General features: G+C 54.6%; 2 protein-coding genes across 3 annotated transcripts in view; both read right to left on the bottom strand.

Moving 5' to 3' along the window:
* Positions 1-795: 795 nt before the first annotated feature.
* Positions 796-10,415, bottom strand: Cdh24 (cadherin 24). 2 transcript variants are annotated; one of them, XM_040740569.1, is made up of 13 exons: positions 10,260-10,415; positions 8,521-8,838; positions 8,035-8,215; positions 7,743-7,862; positions 7,502-7,669; positions 7,124-7,311; positions 6,375-6,628; positions 5,435-5,571; positions 3,000-3,121; positions 2,810-2,921; positions 2,350-2,598; positions 1,105-2,077; positions 796-1,021 (listed from the first exon to the last, which is right to left on the bottom strand). In XM_040740569.1, the coding sequence occupies exons 2-12, from the start codon at positions 8,719-8,721 to the stop codon at positions 1,578-1,580; spliced, it is 2,232 nt and encodes a 743-aa protein (XP_040596503.1). In that variant the 5' UTR covers positions 8,722-8,838; positions 10,260-10,415; the 3' UTR covers positions 796-1,021; positions 1,105-1,577. The 2 variants fall into 2 exon arrangements, with proteins under 2 accessions (XP_040596503.1, XP_040596502.1); XM_040740568.1 differs by having other exon boundaries at positions 8,035-8,329; positions 10,260-10,414.
* A 1,552-nt stretch (positions 10,416-11,967) lies between these two features.
* The window catches only part of Acin1 (apoptotic chromatin condensation inducer 1), a 42,566-nt gene continuing 34,401 nt past the window's right edge, over positions 11,968-20,132 (bottom strand). The window contains exons 10-19 of the mRNA XM_040740667.1: positions 16,740-16,782; positions 15,786-15,919; positions 15,534-15,686; positions 14,717-14,855; positions 14,239-14,384; positions 13,868-13,975; positions 13,632-13,739; positions 13,155-13,479; positions 12,930-13,031; positions 11,968-12,103 (exon numbers count right to left, since the gene is read on the bottom strand). Of these exons, the coding sequence (XP_040596601.1) occupies positions 12,937-13,031; positions 13,155-13,479; positions 13,632-13,739; positions 13,868-13,975; positions 14,239-14,384; positions 14,717-14,855; positions 15,534-15,686; positions 15,786-15,919; positions 16,740-16,782 (1,251 nt within the window). The 3' untranslated portion in view covers positions 11,968-12,103; positions 12,930-12,936. The remainder of the gene's footprint in view (positions 12,104-12,929; positions 13,032-13,154; positions 13,480-13,631; positions 13,740-13,867; positions 13,976-14,238; positions 14,385-14,716; positions 14,856-15,533; positions 15,687-15,785; positions 15,920-16,739; positions 16,783-20,132) is intronic.

Raw genomic sequence — 20,132 nt, 5'->3', positions numbered from 1 at the left:
TCTTGGGTAGCCGAGTCCTACCTGGAGAAAAGGCCTGAGACTTGTGCTGAGCACTGAGGATGTCGGCAGTCCCAACTGCTGCCGCCCCACCCGACGCACCCCTCAGCACTCGCATCCCCCTTCTGACTCTTGTGCTGCTCCACCAAGACCTCCTGCGGCCCGGGGAGATGCTGTGTAAAAGTGGAGGTGTGACTGTGCTAGCACGGCCCGTGGAAGTGGGAGGCCCCGTGGAAGTGGGAGGCCCCGTCAGTCACCCGGCCCGTGGAAGTGGGAGGCCCCGTCAGTCTGACTGTGCTAGCACGCCCCTTCGTGGCTAGTACTGGAGGCCCAGGGCTGACTTGCTGCATCAGCCGCCTCCCCCACATTCTGTTTAGTTGCCCGTGTGGAACGTCCTCTTTCCCTCTTCTTGGTCCTGAGTCTCCGCTTTGACCCCGTATTCCCCTTGTTCACGCTCTGCTTGCCAGTCCCGCACGTTCATTCCTTGGGGCAGTTTGAGACGAACGGAAGTGGAGCTGGAGTTGGAGGTGACATGGGGACAGTCGTTATACTTCTGCTCCTCAAACGGAACAGCCCAGACGCTCTATGGAGAGGGTGAAGCCGGTGCCTCCCAGGAGAAGGACTGAGCTAGGACTAGGGGGAGCTTAGGCCGATTCCACCCGCACCACAGAGGACGCTCTGTCCCAAAGGCTGGTGCACAAGCAGAAGCAGACCCCTACTTTACAAAATAAAGTGTTTATTATGAAATTAGAGATGGAGGCCCCTCCCCTTCCTCCCTTTCCCCTTCCCCAGCCGCCTCCCCCCGCTCTCCCCACTCCTTTCCCTTCTGGGGCCTGAGAAGCACACACGACAGTGCCCAGAGCTGGGCGCCCAGGGCAGGCCGACAGCCGGGCAGAGCTCCAGGGCGGTGCTGCGTGGGGCTGAAGCGCTTCCCTGGGAGGTGAGCTGGCCCCCTCTTCCTCTGCGAGAAGCCAGTGGAGCCAGGATGAGGCCATGAGTGATGGGTGGAACCATGCGGGCAGGTCTACAAGGAATGGAGAGTTGGTTCAGAAGCAGGATTGGGGGCAGCTTTGGTCCACGCCCTCCGCTGTATCCAAGGACCCTGACCTGGAACAGAGCATCTCCTGCAGTAGGGTGGGGCAGCAGTGGCTGGAAGAGTCTCTTGCTTGGGGATGGATAACAGGAGACAAACAACAACAACAAAAACCAACAACAAACAAACCCAAAGCCAGGGACTGAAGGAGAGGGGAGGAGCATGTGGGCAGGACACAAGACAGAGAGCGTGTGTGGGAGACAGGGTCAGAGCAATTGGAGTTACTAGACAGGAACGGCCACAGAGTCACAGTGAGAACAGAAGCTGGGTCAGTTACAAAACCCAACCCCCGACAGCGGAGAATCTCAGACAGGGATCTCTGGAGACACACACAGACCGATTGAGGAGTGGGAGGTAACGGGGGCGGTAGGAAGGAGGGACAGACGCGTCGGGCCCCTGGGCTGCCCCCACCTGCCTGGACCCCGTGGGGCTCACTCAGAGGGCCTGAGCACGCTGACCCCCGCAGCGGGCAGGGCCTGGGCCCGCCTCAGGGGGCCGGGGGCTCCTTGGCCCCGTACAGCTCAGCCAGAGTGCGGAAGAGTGGGCCCCAGTCGTCCAGTGGCTCGGCGGGGCCGGGGACGCCGCCAGCCTCGCTGCCCGAGCCCAGGGAGCTGAGCGAGCCGCAGGAGGAGCCCCGGCCCTCGTAGCCATACACCTGCACCGAGTCGTACGGGGGCACACTGGGGTCCTCGTCCGCCTCGCGCAGCCGCAGCGCCAGCAGCTGCACCACATCGGCGGCGCCCGGTGGCCTGGGCTGGCGTGGCGCTCGGGTCCGCGGCAGCACATCGCGGCGCGCCGGCGGGCCTGCCCCTGCAGGAGCAGCTCCGTCGGGGTTCTGCAAGGCGGTGATGTCGAAGGCCTCGGTGTCCTCCTCTCCACCGCCCTCGTCATCATAGGTGATGATGTTCTCGCGAACGTCCTCCTCCTCCAGGACCATCAGCGCCTCCTGCTTCTGCCGCCTCAGGGCCACGAAGAGCACCACCAGGGCTGCACAAGAGCACACAGGCCGCGGAGCCAGCTGGTTCCCATGAGGGGCCAGACGGAAGCCGACACGGAATCAGAGCTCTTTGCCTATAGGAGGCTAGTTACTACCACAGAATGGCAGGTCCACTAGATGAGACCAAATGTTTTCTCTTGGACCTATCAGGTAGTAGGAAATCCAGGCCTGAGGGGTCATTCGCGCCCTATGTCTAGACGGGCTTTCTCCCCCCCACACGGAACAGGCCCAGCACATCTTACCCCACTGTGGCCTGACTCACCAAGTAGGGTGCCCATACAGGTGACAATGGCAAGCAGGGCACCGGTGCTCAGGCCGGTGGGGGAGAGTTGAGCCTCAGGCCAGCAGGATGCCATGGAGCCATCGGGCCGGCAGCGACAAACACTGACAGTCACCGTGGCAGTGCTGCTCAGAGCTGGCTGTCCCCAGTCCCAAAGTTCTATAGGAACCAAGTAGGGAGCCTGGCGGGGTGGAGCAGGGCGGGAAGGCAGCAGGAGGCTGGCAGAGCCATCTGTGGAAAAAGGAAGGCCGTTGGGGTACGTTCCTTAGGGTTGGTCCAGGCCATGGAGCCCGCTCCCCAGGCAAGGTTTATATAAGAGCAAACAAGTGTAAATGCACACCTGCCTTCTGCGGGGCAGATGGTTCCACAGGAGGGGCAGGGGTGGGGGAGGGAGAGGGAGAAGACAGGACAGGCATGGGCGTGGTTGCAGAAAGCCACCCACCTCGGTTGTCCCGGACTGTAAAGTTAGCGTCGGGGCCCACAGGACCTTGAAGGGAGACCTGGCTACTGTTGCCAGCTTCGTCTCTGTCTAGAGTCCGGATGACCTGGATCAGCTGGGAGGAAGACGAAAGACCTTTCAGAGGGGCTGCTGGAGGCCTTGAGAGTCCAGCCCATCTGCCTCCGCCGCTTACCTGGCCAGGCGCTGCAGAATCGCACACAAAAATGTCATAGGGCTCGGCCAGCTGGGGAGCGTTGTCATTTTCATCCAGGGTCTGGATGGCCACTTGCACACGGGAGGATTGTGCAGAGCTATCTGAAGCCAGAATACCAACATATGTACACCATATATGTACATACAGCATACATGGTTCAGAGGCACAGATGCTACCCATCATGCACACAGCAGCATGAGATAGCCCATAATACACAAGCAGTGAAAGAGGTTTTTTTTTTTTGGTTTTTCGAGACAGGGTTTCTCTGTAGCTTTGGAGGCTGTCCTGGAACTTGCTCTGTAGACCAGGCTGGTCTCGAACTCACAGAGATCCGCCTGCCTCTGCCTCCCGAGTGCTGGGATTAAAGGCGTGCGCCACCAACGCCCGGCCATGAAATAGGTTTTAACGTGGGTAGAACCACGCCAAGTACACGTGTCCACACAGTTCCTAAGATATGTATGTTACACAGTCGCATGCAACAAAAATACATACAGAGCAACTCATGCAAGATAAACACAGCATATGCACAAATGAAGGGTACAGGAGGCACCTACAAGGGGTGCAGATATAAACCATGAAAGACACAGTCATATTGAATATGTGGGTGTTGAGAACAAATCACACACAAAGTAGAAATGAGCAGTGGGTGAAGCATTAACCCCGTCCTGCCCTGGCCCAGAGAGTGCATTTTCATGTACAAGTAGAATGGACACGCGTACGCAAAAGCCTGGGAAGGGAAGCTGTGTACGGTGCTTCGGTGTTCGGATCACCGAGCTGACCTTGTGCAGGGAAGAGCTCCATGGTCCACAGGGTGTGGCGCTTACGCCCACCCTCCTGGCTCTCTGCCTCACCCCACTTTGTTTCTCCCTGTCAGTGTTGTTCAAGAGAGAACGCTTAGGTGAACTGGGCTTCCCAGCTCCTGGCCCTAGAGAAAGGAGCTGAGTTCATAGTTGGGGCAGGGCGGGCTGTGTGGGCTGCCTGTCTGTCCTAAGGTCGGGATAACTAGAGACAGAATGAGGTGGGGGTCTAGTTTTTCATGGCAGTAAGGGCCATGAGGTACTAGCCAATATTAGGATGGGGGACAAGAGCAAGATTTGGCAGGAGTATGAGGAAACACACATACACACAGAGCTACAAATAAACAAGCAACCAGACACAGCATAGCAATGTACGTAATACACATACACATAAAATCATCTCTACGGATGTGCCTGCCGCTACAGACAGACACTACAGACGCACAGACAGAAACAAGTACACATGTTTAACACGTGGAAAGCAGGAAGGCAGAGGAGATAAGAGCTCACACTGCAAACTGACTGGGTCAGACGCCCTGGCATTTATGTTCCATGTGACTTTGGGAAGTCACTTAACTTTTCTTTATATGAGTTTTCTCACTTGAAAACAGGGAATTAATCATATCTCCCGCATCAAGTTGTCGTGATTAAATGAGTCAATCCATTTTTGACACTTAAAACAGTACCTAATACACAACAAGCAATAACTCATCTGCCCACAAATACATATACAAAGTATTATCTATAGCTCCTTGTGTATACCACTATACAATCACATGCACAAATACACAAGTACAATCTATGCAAAACTAAAATGTGAACACATATATCATTATAGACATATGGTCCCAGGTAATTGTGTGTGTGTGTACACGTATATAAATATATACTTATATTTAAGATAGGGTCTATGTACCTCAGGCTGTCCTTGAACTCATTCTTCTTTCTTAGCCTCCCTAGTGCTGAGGTTACAGGTGTGTGTCACACAGCTGCATACTTCACACGTATGAATTATATCCATTCCTGAGTACGTGCCCATACGTACATACGCATACAGTTCTTTTTGACGTGTACTGACATTTGTATATACAGCCATAATGCTGATGCACAATTCATAAAAGCAGGAATTCGAGCAGGGGGCTTAAGGTGCTACTTACAGAAGGCTGTGGGGTTTTCCTGTCTCCCCAGGGCAGAGAGCTGAACCAGGTGCTGTGGGGGGGGGCACCAGAGGCTCCACACATGGAGCAGGCACACTTCCCTACTTCAGTGTGTGGGGGCAGGTCCCTGCAAACTTCCTAGAAGGGCTCCTTGTTGGGGGGCTGCTGACACACTCCTACACAGTTCTTGTCTGGCCTTGAGCAGTTTGTCACCACTCGGGTAGGAAGGTGTAGTTCTGGGTCTGAGCAAATCATGCGAGGCCTAAGTGTCAAGTCTGGAGACTGCTTGGGAGGCCCACTGTGTCAGCCTGAGAATGACGTTTCGTGGTAAGGCTCCAGGCTGAGGGCCAAGACCCGAACAAACAAGGGTGCCACGGCTGTCACTCCTCCTCCCCACCCACATTCAGGGATGGCTCCCTGCCAGAATGATGCCATGTCCTTAGGGCCCAGGACTCCTCACCCAGCTCTGTGGCCAGCACGGTGAGGTTGTGCCAGACACGAGCCTCGCGGTCCAGGAGCACCGCCGTTCGGATAGTGCCGTCTTCGGGCTCGATGGAGAAGCCACGCTCTGGATCCGAGTAGGGGAGGATGGAGTATCTGGGGAAAAGGGGACTGATCCGGGAGCTGCCGCTCCCCCCTGCTCCCCATCCTCCCCTCTGTTGGCCTTGCTGAGCCTCGTGTTGGCAGAGGACACAAGCTTCTTGAGCAGAGTCTTACCAGCCCCTCAGGGCCATTGGTCAGGCTGGAGTTCCCTGGGAGTCCCTAAGAATCAGGGGGACTGGATTTGCAAGGGGAGGTAGATGAGGAGAAACACTACCTGTGTTCATCTCTGCTCTGCCTCAGACCAACTGTGTGACCTTGGGACAATCATTTGACCTTGTTGAATCAAACTGCAGAATGGGAATGACACCAGCACCTCCCTCACAGAGCTGTGTCAGGAACGCTGGCCTGGAAGGGGGGGAGTGGGGGCTGGCCTGGAAGGGGGGGGGGTAGACCAAGCCAAATCTGGAATGGACTCTGTCACTCACTGTGGGCAAACAACTTAGCCACTCACAGCTGGCCTCTAAAACGACGACGATACTACTTCATAGGGACACTGTGGGAATTACATGTCATCGAGTGGGTAAAATGTGAAGCACTTAGCAACAGGGATCCATTTATCAAGTGAGATTTCATTTGCTTGTACGGCCACTAGGAGGTGCCACTCCAAAGAAGTGTGTGGAGGTGGGCTGCGGTTACTCAGGACCTCCAGCATTCCAGCCCCAAGGCCTGCCGGCACAGGAAGTGAGACCTTTGCTAAGTGATGGGATTTGAGGTAAAGACGGCAAATCCTATGAATAGCCAGCCTCTGTGATAGTTTAAGGAAACCTTATCCCTCCCCGGCTCGCAGTCCTGCTAACCTGATGGGGCTGGCCGGGGAGTCCAGGTCACTGGCTGAGATCTGGCCCACCAGGGTCCCAGGAGCCTTGTTTTCTGGCACCATCAGGTGGTAGGTAGCCTGGGTGAAGGCAGGCGGCTCTGGGGCATCCTGCACAGCCACTCGCACTGAGGCCACGTCCTTGAAGGGACCTCGCCGCAGGTAGGCTGGGTCGATGAGTGTGTTGGTGGCTTCTACCCGGAAGGTGTAAGAGCGGCGGGTCTCGAAGTCCAGGGGCTGTGATGAGGCAGACAGAGAATGCTGTGAGGGAAACTGGGGTGGGCTCAGGAGCAACACCTTCCCATGTGCATCTAGTGTGAGGAGAGGTGGCCCTGGAGAGGCCTGGCCTTGGCGGTCACAGCTGGCGAACACTAACCGCAGAGCTGCTCTCAGCCTGGACTTGTTAAGTGACCTGGAGACACCCACTTTCCCTTTCTAGCTTTTGGAACCTCATTTAAAAGGTAAGGCCACGATGACCTCCAAGCTCCAACACAGGGGTCCTAAGCAGGAAACTGGTTAAAAGTGTGGCCAGTGGGTAGGGCAGGAGGTCTTTCATTCTGTGTTAGTGTGTGTGTGTGTGTGTGTGTGTGTGTGTGTGTGTGTGTGTGTGTGTGTGTGTGTGTGTGTGTGTCCCGGTGCTGGGAATCAAATCTCAGCATGTTAGACCAGCTTCTACCACTGAGCTTTACGCCCCCAGCTGAGTCTTCGGGTATCAAGAGAGGGAAGGCTAACCTTCCGGACAGTAAGGAGCCCGTCCTGCCCCTGGGAGTCTGTGCTGATGCTGAAGGCCTCTGATCCTTCCCCATCCAGGATGCTGTATGCCATTAGGGCATTGTCCCCTAGGTCTGGGTCCTGAGCTTTAAGCCGGCCCACCAGGGTTCCAGGTCCAGCTGTCTCCACCACAGAAAACTGGTATAGACCTTAGGGGAACAAGGGGGGAAGGTATTCTGAGAGGAGTCTCCAGTCCTCCTGCCCTCCCCAAGCACGTCCTTTTTGTAGGGTCTGGCTGGGATGGGACTGGGGGAGGGTGGGATTGGAGGGGCGTCGTCTCTGAAAAGCTGAGGGGTAGGGCCATCAAAGGACTGTTTGGGCAGAGAACTGCCCTCTTACTCTGAGGGAACTTGGGGGGGTTGTCGTTGACATCACTGAGGGTGACTGTTACTGTAGTACTGCCTGACAGCCCCCCCATGTGGCCACCCATATCCTTGGCTTGGATCACCACCAAGAACTCCTCTTGGGTCTCGCGGTCCATGTTGGGGATGGCTGTACGAACCACTCCTGAGAGAGAGACACTGGGTCAGGGAGTGTGTGCCCCATGGCTGCCCCACAAGCTTCCCGGGGCCATTCTCACCGGTCTGGGGGTCCACAGAGAAGAAAGGCAGTCCATCGAGCACAGTGTACACCAGTTTGGCACTGTTCCCATAGCTGGGATCGTCAGCGTCATGAGCAGTGACTTGGATTACCGACGTCCCTGTGGGAGATTCCCGTATCCCACTCAACAGCAGCAGCCAGGCCAGAAAAGAGTAGACTGGGGCCCAAGTGAGGAAGGCTGAGCTAAAGGAGCCGTCTAGGGTAGACCACAACAGGGGGGAGGGCTGAAGGAGCTCCAGGAAAGCCAGGGCGTTTGGGGCTGGGGTGCTCACCAACATTAGACATCTCGGGCACCGTGGCATGGTAGGGCCCAAGGGGAAACACAGGCGGGTTGTCGTTGATGTCTTGCACTTTGATGATGAACTCTGACGGGGGCTCCAGCGGCCGGTTGGAAGCGCGGTCCACAGCTTGGGCCAGCAGCACATACTGCGCTTTCTCCTCACGGTCCAGGCTCTTGGTCACATGGATATTGCCTGTGGCCTCATCAATCACAAATACAGTGCCTGCCCCCTCCCCAGTCAGCAGGTACTTGGTGCGGCCCTCACCCCGGTCAACATCTGAGTGCAGCTGGAAGAGTCAGAGAAAATGGCAGGGAGCTCCAAGGCAGGCAGGCAGGCAGGCGCAGGTTAGAGTGTAGGTTGGGGTCGACTGTTAGGAATGCTAGGGGGACCAAGGTCATTGCAGAGATAAAGTTGCAGGGCAGGGCCTAAGGGCCTGGCAGACTAGTCACAGCAGACATGGGAAGGGTTGGTCCTTACCTTGCCAATAAGGACAGGCTCTGGGCCAGAATATTCCTCAATGACAAAGAACTGGTTCCAGACCCAGCTCCTTCGGGTCCGCAGCAGTGCAGGACCGGAGTGTCCCCGGGACCCTGCCCAGGCTGGGACTGGAGCTGCCAGGCGCCCCATGCAGCCCCAGCCACCCAGCCAGGCCAGCAGGAGCCTCACAAGGCCCCACATGCTTGTAATTGAGCCAGGGCGCTGGCTCACCAGCCCCAGGTGCCGAGGCTGGGCAGGGCCAGGCGGCCCATGCGCTGGTTGGGGAAGATGCGTTGAGGCTACCCCATGGATCCACACCTGTAGGACAGGGAGCTGTTCAGGGTCAAGGAAAGTCTAGATCCTGCTCCTCTCCCAGATCTGTAAGAAACCAGACATCCACTGCCCAGAGCCCAGTCCAAGACAGACAGCTGCACCCTCCTACCTAGCCCTGCCCGGATTCCCCTCCAGCCCTCTAAGCCTACACATTTTAGGTCAGTCAGCTCTGGAAAGCTGGGGAGTTAACAGCACAGGGATGGGTGCTAAAGGGACTTGGAATTTCAAATCCTGTTCTGTCCTTCTCCCTTGGGCACACAACTAGGGAACTAGAGACGGTAGGTGGCCTCACAGAGAAAGGGCTTAAAATTAAGAGGTTGTATTCACTGACACAGGGCCTTCCTTATCCATAGGGTCAGGCTGAACACAAGGAGGGTGCCCAAGTCCGGTTGGGACTTAGAACAGCACCCTTGCCCCCCCATCCAGACTGTCCCCAGTCCGCTCTGCTGGCTGCAGTCTTTGAGGGGGCTGCTCCAATGGAGCAGAGTGAGGCCGGAGGGATTGGGAACAGGGTTGCAGGCAGTGCAGGGAGACGGAGGAGAGGTGGAGTGGAGGCTGACCCAGGGGCCAGAGGCAGCATGATTGAGGGTTCTGGGTCAAGAATCAGGGATGGCCTGGCAGACGGGGAGACCAGATAGACGAGAAAGACAGAGCACAGAGAGAGAAGGGCAGCGGGAGAGAAGACATCAGGGAAGCAGCTGGGGTATCAGAAAGGTAGAAAGGAGTTCTAGGTACTAGGCATGGGAACTGGTAGGGGCAGTGTGTGTGTGTGTGTGTGTGTGTGTGTGTGTGTGTGTGTGTGTGTGTGTGTGTGTGTGTGTGTGTTCAGGCCTCGGGAACTTCATTCCGGTAGAGTAAGCTATCAGGAGCAGTAGAGGGAGGGAGGGGCTGCGGGAAAGGAGCTAGAGAGAGGACCCTTCCCATTTCTCTCTCTCCTCCTGAAGGGACCCACGGTCAGGTAGCTGTGCCCCTCCTCCCAGAGCAGACACACACCTGACAGGCCATTTGCTCCCAAGAGAAAAGAAGCCAGAGGGCAGCTGGGGACCGGGGAGGCAGGCGGGACGAAGAGAGAAGGAAGGAAACAGAGGAGTGGGAAACAGGACAGCAGGAGAGGAGAGGAGAGGAGAGGAAGGCAATGGGAGAGGAAAGGAGAGCGGGAAAGGGAAAAGAGGAGAAAGGTAGAGGAAGAAGAGATGGGAAGAGACAGGGCAAGAGGGAGAGAGAGAAGGGGCAGAGGGGCCGAAGGGTGAAGGGAAATCAGGAAAGGCAAAGGGAGAGGTGTGTGAGAAGGGAGAGAGCAGAGCGCGGGAGAACCGAGCCGGTACGGCTCGCAGCCAGAGCGCACCGCAAGCTGCGGGTCGCCCGCTGCCCCCGCGAGGATTCCCGACCCGGGCAGGCGCCCTTACCTGGCACTGCCGAGGGGCTCGGGACTGCGAGCAGCGCCCCGCCCGCCTCCGTCGCTGGCTCCCGGGGGCGCAGCCCCAAGCGGATCCAAGCCGGCGCCGCGGCTCCGCTGCAGGTCTGAGCGGCCCCGGCGAGAACAAGGGAGCGAGACGGAGGGGGCGGGGGAAGGAGGCTCCGCCTGCGGAGGAGAGGCGGCTCGCGCGGGAGAGGAGAGCCCTGCCTCCGACCCTCCCCGGCCAGTCCCCGCCCCCGCGGCTCCCGGGCTGCGGGGCGCATACAGATGCGGGGCCCCTCCCGGGCCGGCCCGCAGCGAGGCAGGGTGTACGGGCAGGACGGCCAGGCTATTCCGAGGGCCTGGCGGAGGGCCCCAAGCATGAACGGCCAGCACGGTACCTGCGGAGGCATACCGTGAGGTGGGGCCCCGGGAGAGCACTGCGGACACCCTGCTTCACGTTTGGGTTCGGGTGCGGCTGCAAGGCTGCCGCCTCGGGGACCTTGTGCGGGTCACAACATCGAGTTGAGTTGGCCAGGGTGAGCTTAAGGACGGAAGGGGAAGCGGGGTTCTAGGGAGCTCGCCAGGGACAGGGGCACGACATCGGTGAGTGAGAATCTTTTAGGGAAGCGCTTTTGCAAGGATCTATTTTAGAGTGCTTGCGCTCCCTGGTGGAGGCTGTGGGAAGCATCTTGAGGGTGACCAACTGCCTAATTGCATAGGGGACTGTGAAGCCGACCCTGGCAGCTGTTGGGGTCCTACAAAGGAAACGGACACACTATTTCCCAGAGTGGGAAAAAAAAAAAAGACTACAGCTTTGGGCTGATTAGAGCTGAGGCGGTGATGAGGATTCCTGAGGCAGGCGGCTGCGCCAAAAGAATGCAGAGGCTCACCATGCTCATGTCATTCAATTTGCCCCTTTCACCCCAACCTTCCCAAGGAAAGGCACGCAAATACTAGTTAAAACTAAGTCAGATTTTTTATTTTTCCATAGACCACATCATTTAATAATAAAAAAATAAAAATAAAAACTGAACAAAAGGAAAAGGTGGGTATAAAGTGGAACCAGAGGGCAAGAGGCTGCAGGACAAAACAGACTTGGGAACTGCAGGGGCCCCGGGACTCAGGAGGAGAGGCTGATTCAGCTCATAGGTGACCCAGTCCTGGCCCCGGCTGTTCCCAAAAGGCTGCGTGAGTACCCAAGGGAGGTGGAAAGCAGGACGGAGGGAAATGAAAGGTCTGGGGCACTTGGCTATTCCCACTTCCGGCCAAACCCTTCCCTCCATAACCTAGCTCTTACCTCTCGGACTTAATGGGAAGAAAGGAGGAGGACTAAGTTCCAAGAGTTAGGTGGGGGGAGGGAGACATTGCCACTGCTCCATTTGGTATGTGGGGACGGGTGGCAGTTACAGTTCAGCACTGAGCAATGGTGTGAGACCCTTGGTTCCGGGGTGGCGGTGATTGTACCTATCCCTCTGTGGCCTTTAACCTCCCAGGGCAGAGTGGCAGGTACCTGCAGCTCTGTTTTCTTAGCTAGCGGCGCCCACCCCGATCCCGTACAGGTGTGCTTCGACTCCGGCTTCTGCTGTGGCGCTTGGTGTCTCTGCGATCCCTCTCCCTGCCTCGGTCTCGGTCTCTTTCCCTATCCCGATCTCGGTCCCCCCTGTCCCTCTCCCTCTCCCGGTCCCTCTCCCTCTCCCTGCTGTGCTCTCTCCGCTTCTCCCGTTCTAGCTGTCGGTTCCGTTCCCGCTCAGCTTCCTTCTCCCGCTCCTTCTGCTCCTCCTCTTCTCGCTCCTTCCGCCGCTTCTCCCGCTCCTTGGCCCGTTCAGCCTGCTCTGCCTCCTTCTGAACAATCTGTAGCAAGGCCGGAAGGGCAGAGACAGAAAGCGCGTTACCGTCCTGTCTGAATCAGTCCCACTTTGTATACCTTGCCCCAAGGTCACCCCAGTTCCCTGTTAAACAGGAAAAAGGCAGGCATAGGGGTGAGCTGTGCGTCCCTCCCCCTTATACAGGAACCATCCACGTGCAGTCTCTTTGGTATTTTTCTAGCCTCCATCACTCTAGGGGCCAGCAAGATGGCTTGCTGTATTAAAGCCCTGCTTGCAAAAGCCCGGCAACTTAGTTCACCCAAGATCCAATTCCATCAAACTGTCTTCTGACCCCCACATGAGCACCATGGCAAGCAATCCCCTTCCAACATAGACACTAATAAAATGCTTTGAAATCCTCATGGAAAAGTGATTCTAAATATGAAGAAGCAGAGACAACCTGTATAAAACCTTATAAAACACATTTCTCAGCTCACAAGTCAAGTTCCAAGAAGTGTGGGTAACAGCTTCTTGGAACACCCAAGCTCCAGTTCCTGCCTTGATGACCGCCTTCACTTTCTCTACAGCACCCTCAGGGGCTGCTTTTTTTTTTACTTATTTTTCTTTTATGTACACTGGTGTTTGCCACGGGTGTCAGATCCCCTGAGACCGGAGTTACAGACAGCTGTGAGCTGCTATGTGGGTGCTGGAAACTGAACCCAGGTCCTCTGCAAGAGCAGTCAGTGCTCTTAACCACTGAGCCATCTCTCCAGCCCCAGTGGCTGTTTCCTAAAGCTGACTTTCTGCAATATTTCATTTCACCCCTGCCATCTCTAAGTCAGTGCCACTACTCAGCAAAGGAGAGCACTCACCTGGCTCTCAGTCAGTGGGAGCCAGTAGATGCAGGGAGCCGCCTTGGTCTTCCGAAAAAAGATCATCCAGCAACTTGGCAGGCGGCTCCTCCTGAGCCTTTTCTGTGGTAGGAGGAAATCAACATAAGATGCACAAAATCCTCCAACCCAACCCACCTGGGTCCCCGTCCCGTCTCTCCAGCCAGGAGGAGACATGAATACCCTGCCCTCGTCACAGCTAAGTACCTTTCTTCTCACTCTTCTTTTCTTTAGATTTTGCACGCTCTTTGCGGCGGCGGTCACGGGACCGTGATCGGGAGCGGGGCCCCTCTCGAACTTTGTCCCGATCCCATTCTCGCTCAGACCGAGTTCTCTCCCGTCGTTCCATTTCTCGTTCTCGTTCTGCCCATTGCTCTCGCACAGCCCGTTCCTGCTCCCTTTGCTCTGCCCGGGGGTGGGGTGGTGGCTGAACTGGGGGTGGGGGTGGGGGATGTAGGGGCCTTGGTGCTCCTTGTTCCTCTGCCTTAGTTTCAGAAGGTCGATCAACCAAGAGTCCCCGGTGATAGTCCAGCTGTGGACAGAGGGACAAGGACAGTCATTCCCAATGAAGTACCAGGGAGGAAAAAAACACAATCTTAGCAACTGGAGGTTTGGTGAGGGCCCGAGAATCCAGCAGAAGGCGGTTGCTTCTGCCCATTCTCTCCTTTTCCTTAGGGTTCTCACCTCGTCTTGTTCAGCATAGTCAGCACAGAGGAATTTGGGGTTGGACTGGGGCCACTTGACCCCATGCAGAGCTGTACGGGTAGCAACTGCCTCCTCTATTGTTGAGTACTGGGGAGGAAGAAGCAGAGAGAGATGGTGATCTTTAGTCCCCTCCACTTGCTACAATGCCCTCAAATCTGCCCATACTGCTCATAAAAGTACATGCCACAAACTAAAGAGTCAGTGCCTCTGCTCACCGTCACAAAGCAATGAGATTTGATCTTGTCAATCCAGAAGGCCTCTTCTACCAAAGTTCCTGTCCGCCCCAGTAACTCCTTCAGTTGGCCTAAAGTGAAGGGTCGAACCTGCCAATGAAAATGAATTTTCAAGCTCTTAAAAGGTTAGCACACCTATATGTCTAGCATTAAGATTTCCCAAGCAGGACTGGAGAGATGGCTCAGTGGCTATGAACACTGGCTTCTTTCCCAGAGGACTAGCTTGAGCTCTCACATGTGGATGTTGAGAACTGAACTCAAGCCCTCTTTAACTGCCAAGACATCTCTCTAGTTCCCACCCAAAGTGTAAACCCTAAAGGAGCGGAGCCTACAATATGGAAACAATGACTTACCAAGTTGGAGATATGGACAATGTTACTGATCTTGCCCCTGGGTGGGGAAGGCACCTGGGCAGTCCGGACTGGGTCATCAATTGTAATGGAAACTCCAGACTTCTGCTGGCTAATGGACCTCCGGGTTAAGGTATCTCCTAAAGTTACTAAGAAAAGAGAGAGAGAGAGCACAAGAGCAGCTTTCAAGAGGCAGCCCTGCTGGCTCACTGCCCAGGTGTCTCATGGCTTCCTTCCTTGCTTCCTTCCTCTCTTTATGTAGCCAGCAGCCACCCTTCCATCCAGATGTGCCAGGGTGCAAGGGCAGACTAGTCTCCTTACCGTGGAGACCTGAACATTTTAAGATGCAAACCCAGTTCAAAGCAGTACCTGGGAGATGCCAGGCACAAAAAACGTGTCATGTAAGGCAGAAGGCATCAAGTGCCCACATGGTCCACACGTGGTCCTCAGAGCACTCAGACAGCAGTCACACCTCACCCACCTTTCTTTACTTCATGCTCCACAGGTGGGGGCAAGGCCACCTCTACTGACACCTGGGGAGGGACAGGGGGCTCTGCTTCAGGTTCCTTTTCTTCTTCCTCTTCCCTCTGCCCATTCTCCTGGCCCTCTGCAGGCACTACCTATAAAGACATCAGAAGACAGAGGTGGTCTGCCATCACACGGGCATATTCTCTTCAGATTCTGGCTCCCAGAGTGGTATCAACCTCACGCATTCCTTCCACTGTGGGAGGTTATTCTCCTGAACTCTCAACTTTTTTGTGTTTTGAGACAGGGTCTATAGAGTACTGGCTGTCCTAGAGATCCATATGTGGACCAGACCATCCTTGAATTCAGAGATCTGCTTGCCTCTGCCTCTGTGGAATTAAAGCTGTGTGACACACCATGCCTGGCTAAACAACTTTTACTGGAAACAAAACAACGTTTAATTATCTGTGTGCCTGTATGCACACAGGCATCTCTGGAAGTCAGGGCCACTTTAGGAGCTGGATCTCTACCAAACAGGTCTTGAGGAGGGCTGTCAGGCCCTGAACAATCCTGCTGGCCTGAACTTCTCTGTCTTACTGTTTTCAGGCTCTACTTTTCAGTTCTGGTGTTGTGACACAAGCTGCTGAACAAGAGTAATGGCCTGGTACAGCTGTCTTCTTTGCAACTGGCAGCATTTGGCGTAGCACGAGCCCAGGATGTATCAATTAGCCAGCACTCAGCACAGGAGTCCCTGCTAGGACTTTACCTCAGCTCCTCAGCTGTCTGCTCTTATCCACTGCCTCGCTCCTGATACTCGGGTGCAGTACTTTTACCTGAGTTACTGTCCGGCATATTTTCAGTCCTTTGTCGTGGGTTCCATCTTCACCATTACGCTCCGTCTCATCCTCAGAGATCCGGGAGTCATCAGCATGAAGATCCACAACAGCCTCCTGCCCCGCCAGGGGTTTGATGTCGGGGATGAGGCTCTGGGACACAGACACCCCCGCTACCCCGTTACACTGGGCCCATGTCTACTCCCACCTGAACAGGGTTTATCCTCCCTTCCCTGGCTCCTCCCACCTCACCTTGAGCGACTCCGTGGTGATGCTGATGGAAGGTTTCTTCTGTGTGGCAGCTGTGCTGGCTCCCCAGCGTCGTTTCCGACCAGGCTGGCCCCCCTCTGTGTCGCTGTTTCCAGCTTGCACCCCCTTCGTAGCTGCTGTCCCCAAGAAACAGAACCAAACAGTTAGATGGCCTCAGACTCCCCACTATGTCAAACCACAACAGTTATTTAAAAAAAGGAAAAGGGGGTAACTAGTTGGACAAATACAAAAAAAGGAGAAGGGGGTAACTAGTTGGACAAATACTTGACTTTCAGAAGCCGGGGACAGGAGTACACTGCAAGACTAGGTGCTTCTATGACCATCTAATAAGCAGAGCTCTTCCATCACCCGAGTGCCTCACGGGAACAGTTAAAACAACTATAAGAAGCACGCTCATGTCCTAAAGTGTAAAACGGTAAGCATACATGGGCGTCTCTCTGATTACAAACTCAGGGTCAGATACCTGAAAGAACAGCATTTCTCTAAGAGAGCAGAGCTGGGTGTGGTAGCACAGGCCTACAACCCCAGCCACCTGAGAGAAAGTGGCAGTGGCAGTTTAAAGGCCAGCCTGGTCTAGAGAGCAGAGACCTTGCTTCAAAAGGAAGTAAGGAGAAGAGAATAGATTGGAAATGGTCTGGGGTACAGCACTCGCTCTCCTTAAACGTGGCTGGAGCCGAGGAAGCTGCTCTGGTACTGCTTGCCTCGCATGTACGCAGCAACACGCACACACTCACACTGGTAGCTGCAGAAACACAACAGGATTGGCTCAAAGGGGAAAAAGGAAGCTACATCTGTAGGAAAGGAAAGGCAGAGACTTGCTAGGTGGAGGGGACAAGGGAGATCTGCTCCCACCACGAATGCTACTGGGAGGATGTGGGATTCTGTCAGTCTGCGAACAGTTCTGTAACTTTTGCCAGGGATTGGGGCTAGACTTACAGACAACGGAGATTTTCCTCTTGAATGATTTAGGCATCGAACTCTGTATGGAGAAGATAAGGAAGAGAGAGAGAGAGAGAGACACCCCACAGAGAGGGGGGGAGGAGGTTAAATGGGGCAATCTTAGCATAAATGCCAAAGACACACAGAGACAGAGAGAGACACCAACAGATAGAGACCAAAACAGAAGCAGCAAACGGCAAAAAACGAAGCAGAATCAATGCAAGTTAGAGGAAAAATTAAAACCAAACATCGTAGGGAAACTCATCTACTTCATTTCACATCAGTGTATTAGCTTTACCAGAAATAAGCTGCAAGAGGAATTCAACAACCTCCCAGCTACTTAATTCATTTTTTTTTTGAGACAGAATCTCACTACGTAGCTTAGGCTAGCTTCAAACTTGTGGTGATCCTCCTGCCTCAGCTCCCTCCCAGCCCTTTAAAGTTGCTGACCAAGCCCTCTTCAACTGTATCTAAGGGGCAAGGACACAAACCCATTGAGTTACGCCAAGACCTGTGATCAGGTCCTCCCAGGTCTTTATTTACTAATTTGAAAGATACAAGACAATCAACTCTTAAGATGGCAACTTCAACAACTTTACTCCATGCCCAGTCTGACATCTCGACAGGACATGGGATGCTTGAAGACCAGCCAGACCGACAGCACCACGAGAAGAATTACACTAGGTTCACTGAAGATGAAGACCCTGAGCCTACAGCCATCTCCTGTTAAGGAGGCTCTGGTAGAGGGCAGACGGCCCCAGGGGAGCCCCGGGACTTCCAGCCACCACCCTTCTCCAGCAGAGCCTTACCTCTACCCTTCAAATAGAGCTCATCCTCAGGGTCTCTGGCTAAGGACCAAAACCAAACAAACCCAAGACAGATTTGAGCAAACCTCCTCACAGACACTCAGTGGAAGTAATATCACAGACAGAGCTAAAGTCTGGGGGACACCTTAAGACTTAGGTGCTTATTTCTGGGAAAACTAAGACCGTCCCACCACCCACCCTTCTAAAGGGTAGGGCAGAACCCTCTTAACCTTTCCCATCCACCCCCAGCCCCACCTGTGTCATCTAACCAAGTCTCCTTGGTTTCTGTTAAGGGCCAGCCTGACCCCTAGCTGGGTTGCTTGTGATGGGTAAGTTAGTGAGAAAAAGGGGGGGGGGGGGAGTCTTAATTAAAACAAGAAAAACACGAACCAAATAAATAAACCCAACAAAGAAATCAGAAAAATAAAGAAAAAATTAAAACAATAGATTAAAGAAGAAGTAGAAAATAAAGAATAAACTAGGAATATGACAAATGTTCCAGGTACCATCTCACACCTGGGATCTTCAGTTCAGCCAATCGCACCTCACTGTGTACTGTATCTAGTCAACCGCCGGTCCAATCAGAATGAGCCCTCCCTGCTAGGCGTTGTGCAATTGGTGGGGGGTTGGGTTGGCAAAAAAGGTGGGCGCACGGCGTGGTAGTCAGCGTGGCACTGCCAGAGTCCTCCCAGGGGCGCAGGGGGGGCGGGAGGGACACGTGTGGGGGGACGCTGCCCAGTTTCCAACATGTCAAGACAGTTCACTGGCGATGGCCAGCCTCAGCGAGGGGCAGAGGGGGGATAGGGGCAGAACATCAGTCCTGGCCCTGGAGGGCATCATCTTGCAGTCCCTGACGAGATGGCCTGTGAGTAGCAGAACAGGCAGGACCCTAGTCCACCAGTGGCAAGCAGCAGCAATACCACCACTCAAAACTTGGAATCCAGGTGATGGCTCCAAAGTCCTTTCCTCCTCGGAATGTGACTGGGGAGGGGTCCTTTCACCGAGGAGGAGCATGGAGCCTCTGATGAAGGCGGCCTGGGCAGTAGTAGATGAACTTCCCAGGACCTGGGACACATTCGGCAGCAAGATCAGAGTGTGTCTTCTGGGTTGTGGTGAGCATCTCCTCAGGGACTCCAGCTGAGACAGCGCTTCCAGTCAGGTGGATGAGTAAGCCCCTGCCTCCGGGGATGGAGGAGAAGTTGGAGCAAGCAACAGGGACCAAAAGAAAGTCCATTTGATGAGCAAGTGGTGACACATGGGTTGGGCTGTCATCAGCTTTGAAGCCCTGGGGTACAGACCCTAGACTCCTCTGCAGGGCTCCTAGTTGGCACAGCTTAAGCCATGGGTCCCACTCAGCGTTACAGCATGGCACTGTGATCACAAACACTGACTCTTAGGTTTCTGGGTCCCTAGGTGGGGATCCCAGCAGTCTGTAGCAAACAAGGCAGCCCACAGTCTTTGACACGTAAGAGCATGTGGGCAGGCGCCCCAGCACTGGCACAAACTCTTCTTGGGGTGTCCCAAGTAGGGAGATGAATTCAAGTCCACCCCTTTCCAAATGCCTTTTGTTTTCTCAATACGAGTCTCTCCAGAACAGTGCTCTTCTTAGCCCCCTGATGTAAGCAAGACAGGGAGGCAAAAGGGGGCCATCACAGGAGCCCATACACATGCCCCCTCTGGCCAAGACACCTGGATAGCAGACTCGGTTCTGATTGGGCGGCTCAGTAGCAGCGGGTGGGTCCAGAGGTAGAGGCGGCATCAGCGATTGGCCAGTTGGGCAGGGTTATATTTTACGGGCGGATTACCGTACATGAGGTACTTGGACAAAGTTTTACGGGGAAGAAGGACCTTGTAATAAATAATATTCTGCACATCAAATCACTTTCACCGGCCCCCACCCCCGCAACACACACCAGAGAAAGGCTACACACACAACAGCCCCTCCCACCCTGTAATAATACCACTCCCAAACCCAGCTAAACCTATTTCTTCAAGAGCTAAGAAGACTTCGCTGGCTCCAAAGGGGAAAGCCTCTTGAATTGGGTACAGGAAAAAAGGTAATATACATGCCAAAAAAGAAGAGAGACAGAGACAGAGAGAGAGAGAGAGAGAGAGAGAGAGAGAGAGAGAGAGAGAGAGAGAGAGAGAGAGAGAGAGAGAGAGAGAGAGGGAGGGGGACCTTCTGGGTCATTCCAATGCTGGCTTATAAGAAGTGTACCTCTGTGATGAGACCACTGGGGGGCAGAAGAGCCACAAAAATTCCTCAGCATGGTTGATATGGTAAGAGCCACCAAAGCCCACCAGGTGGCGTTGAGTACCATCAGCCTTTAAAAGGGAGGGAAAGCTCAAGGAGTTAGCTTCACATAAGCTTCAGCAGCAGGAAAAGCTGTGCTTGGGCTTTAGAAAAAGGACCACTAACAGACTTCCAAATTAGGAGTCTGGTCTGCTCTACTTCCCACTTAGGGAAAGAAAATCAAACAGCCCTGTCCCCAACACAAAGGTTTCCCTTGCTAAGCCAGCGAACTCTTCCATGGCCCTATCCTGATCCAAGGCCCTGCCTTGTCCCTTCTTAATTCACCCCACT

This window comes from Mesocricetus auratus, unplaced genomic scaffold, assembly GCF_017639785.1.
Source record: "Mesocricetus auratus isolate SY011 unplaced genomic scaffold, BCM_Maur_2.0 Super-Scaffold_100707, whole genome shotgun sequence".
Classification (NCBI taxonomy): domain Eukaryota; kingdom Metazoa; phylum Chordata; class Mammalia; order Rodentia; family Cricetidae; genus Mesocricetus; species Mesocricetus auratus.
This window is presented reverse-complemented; position numbering and strand designations above follow the sequence as displayed.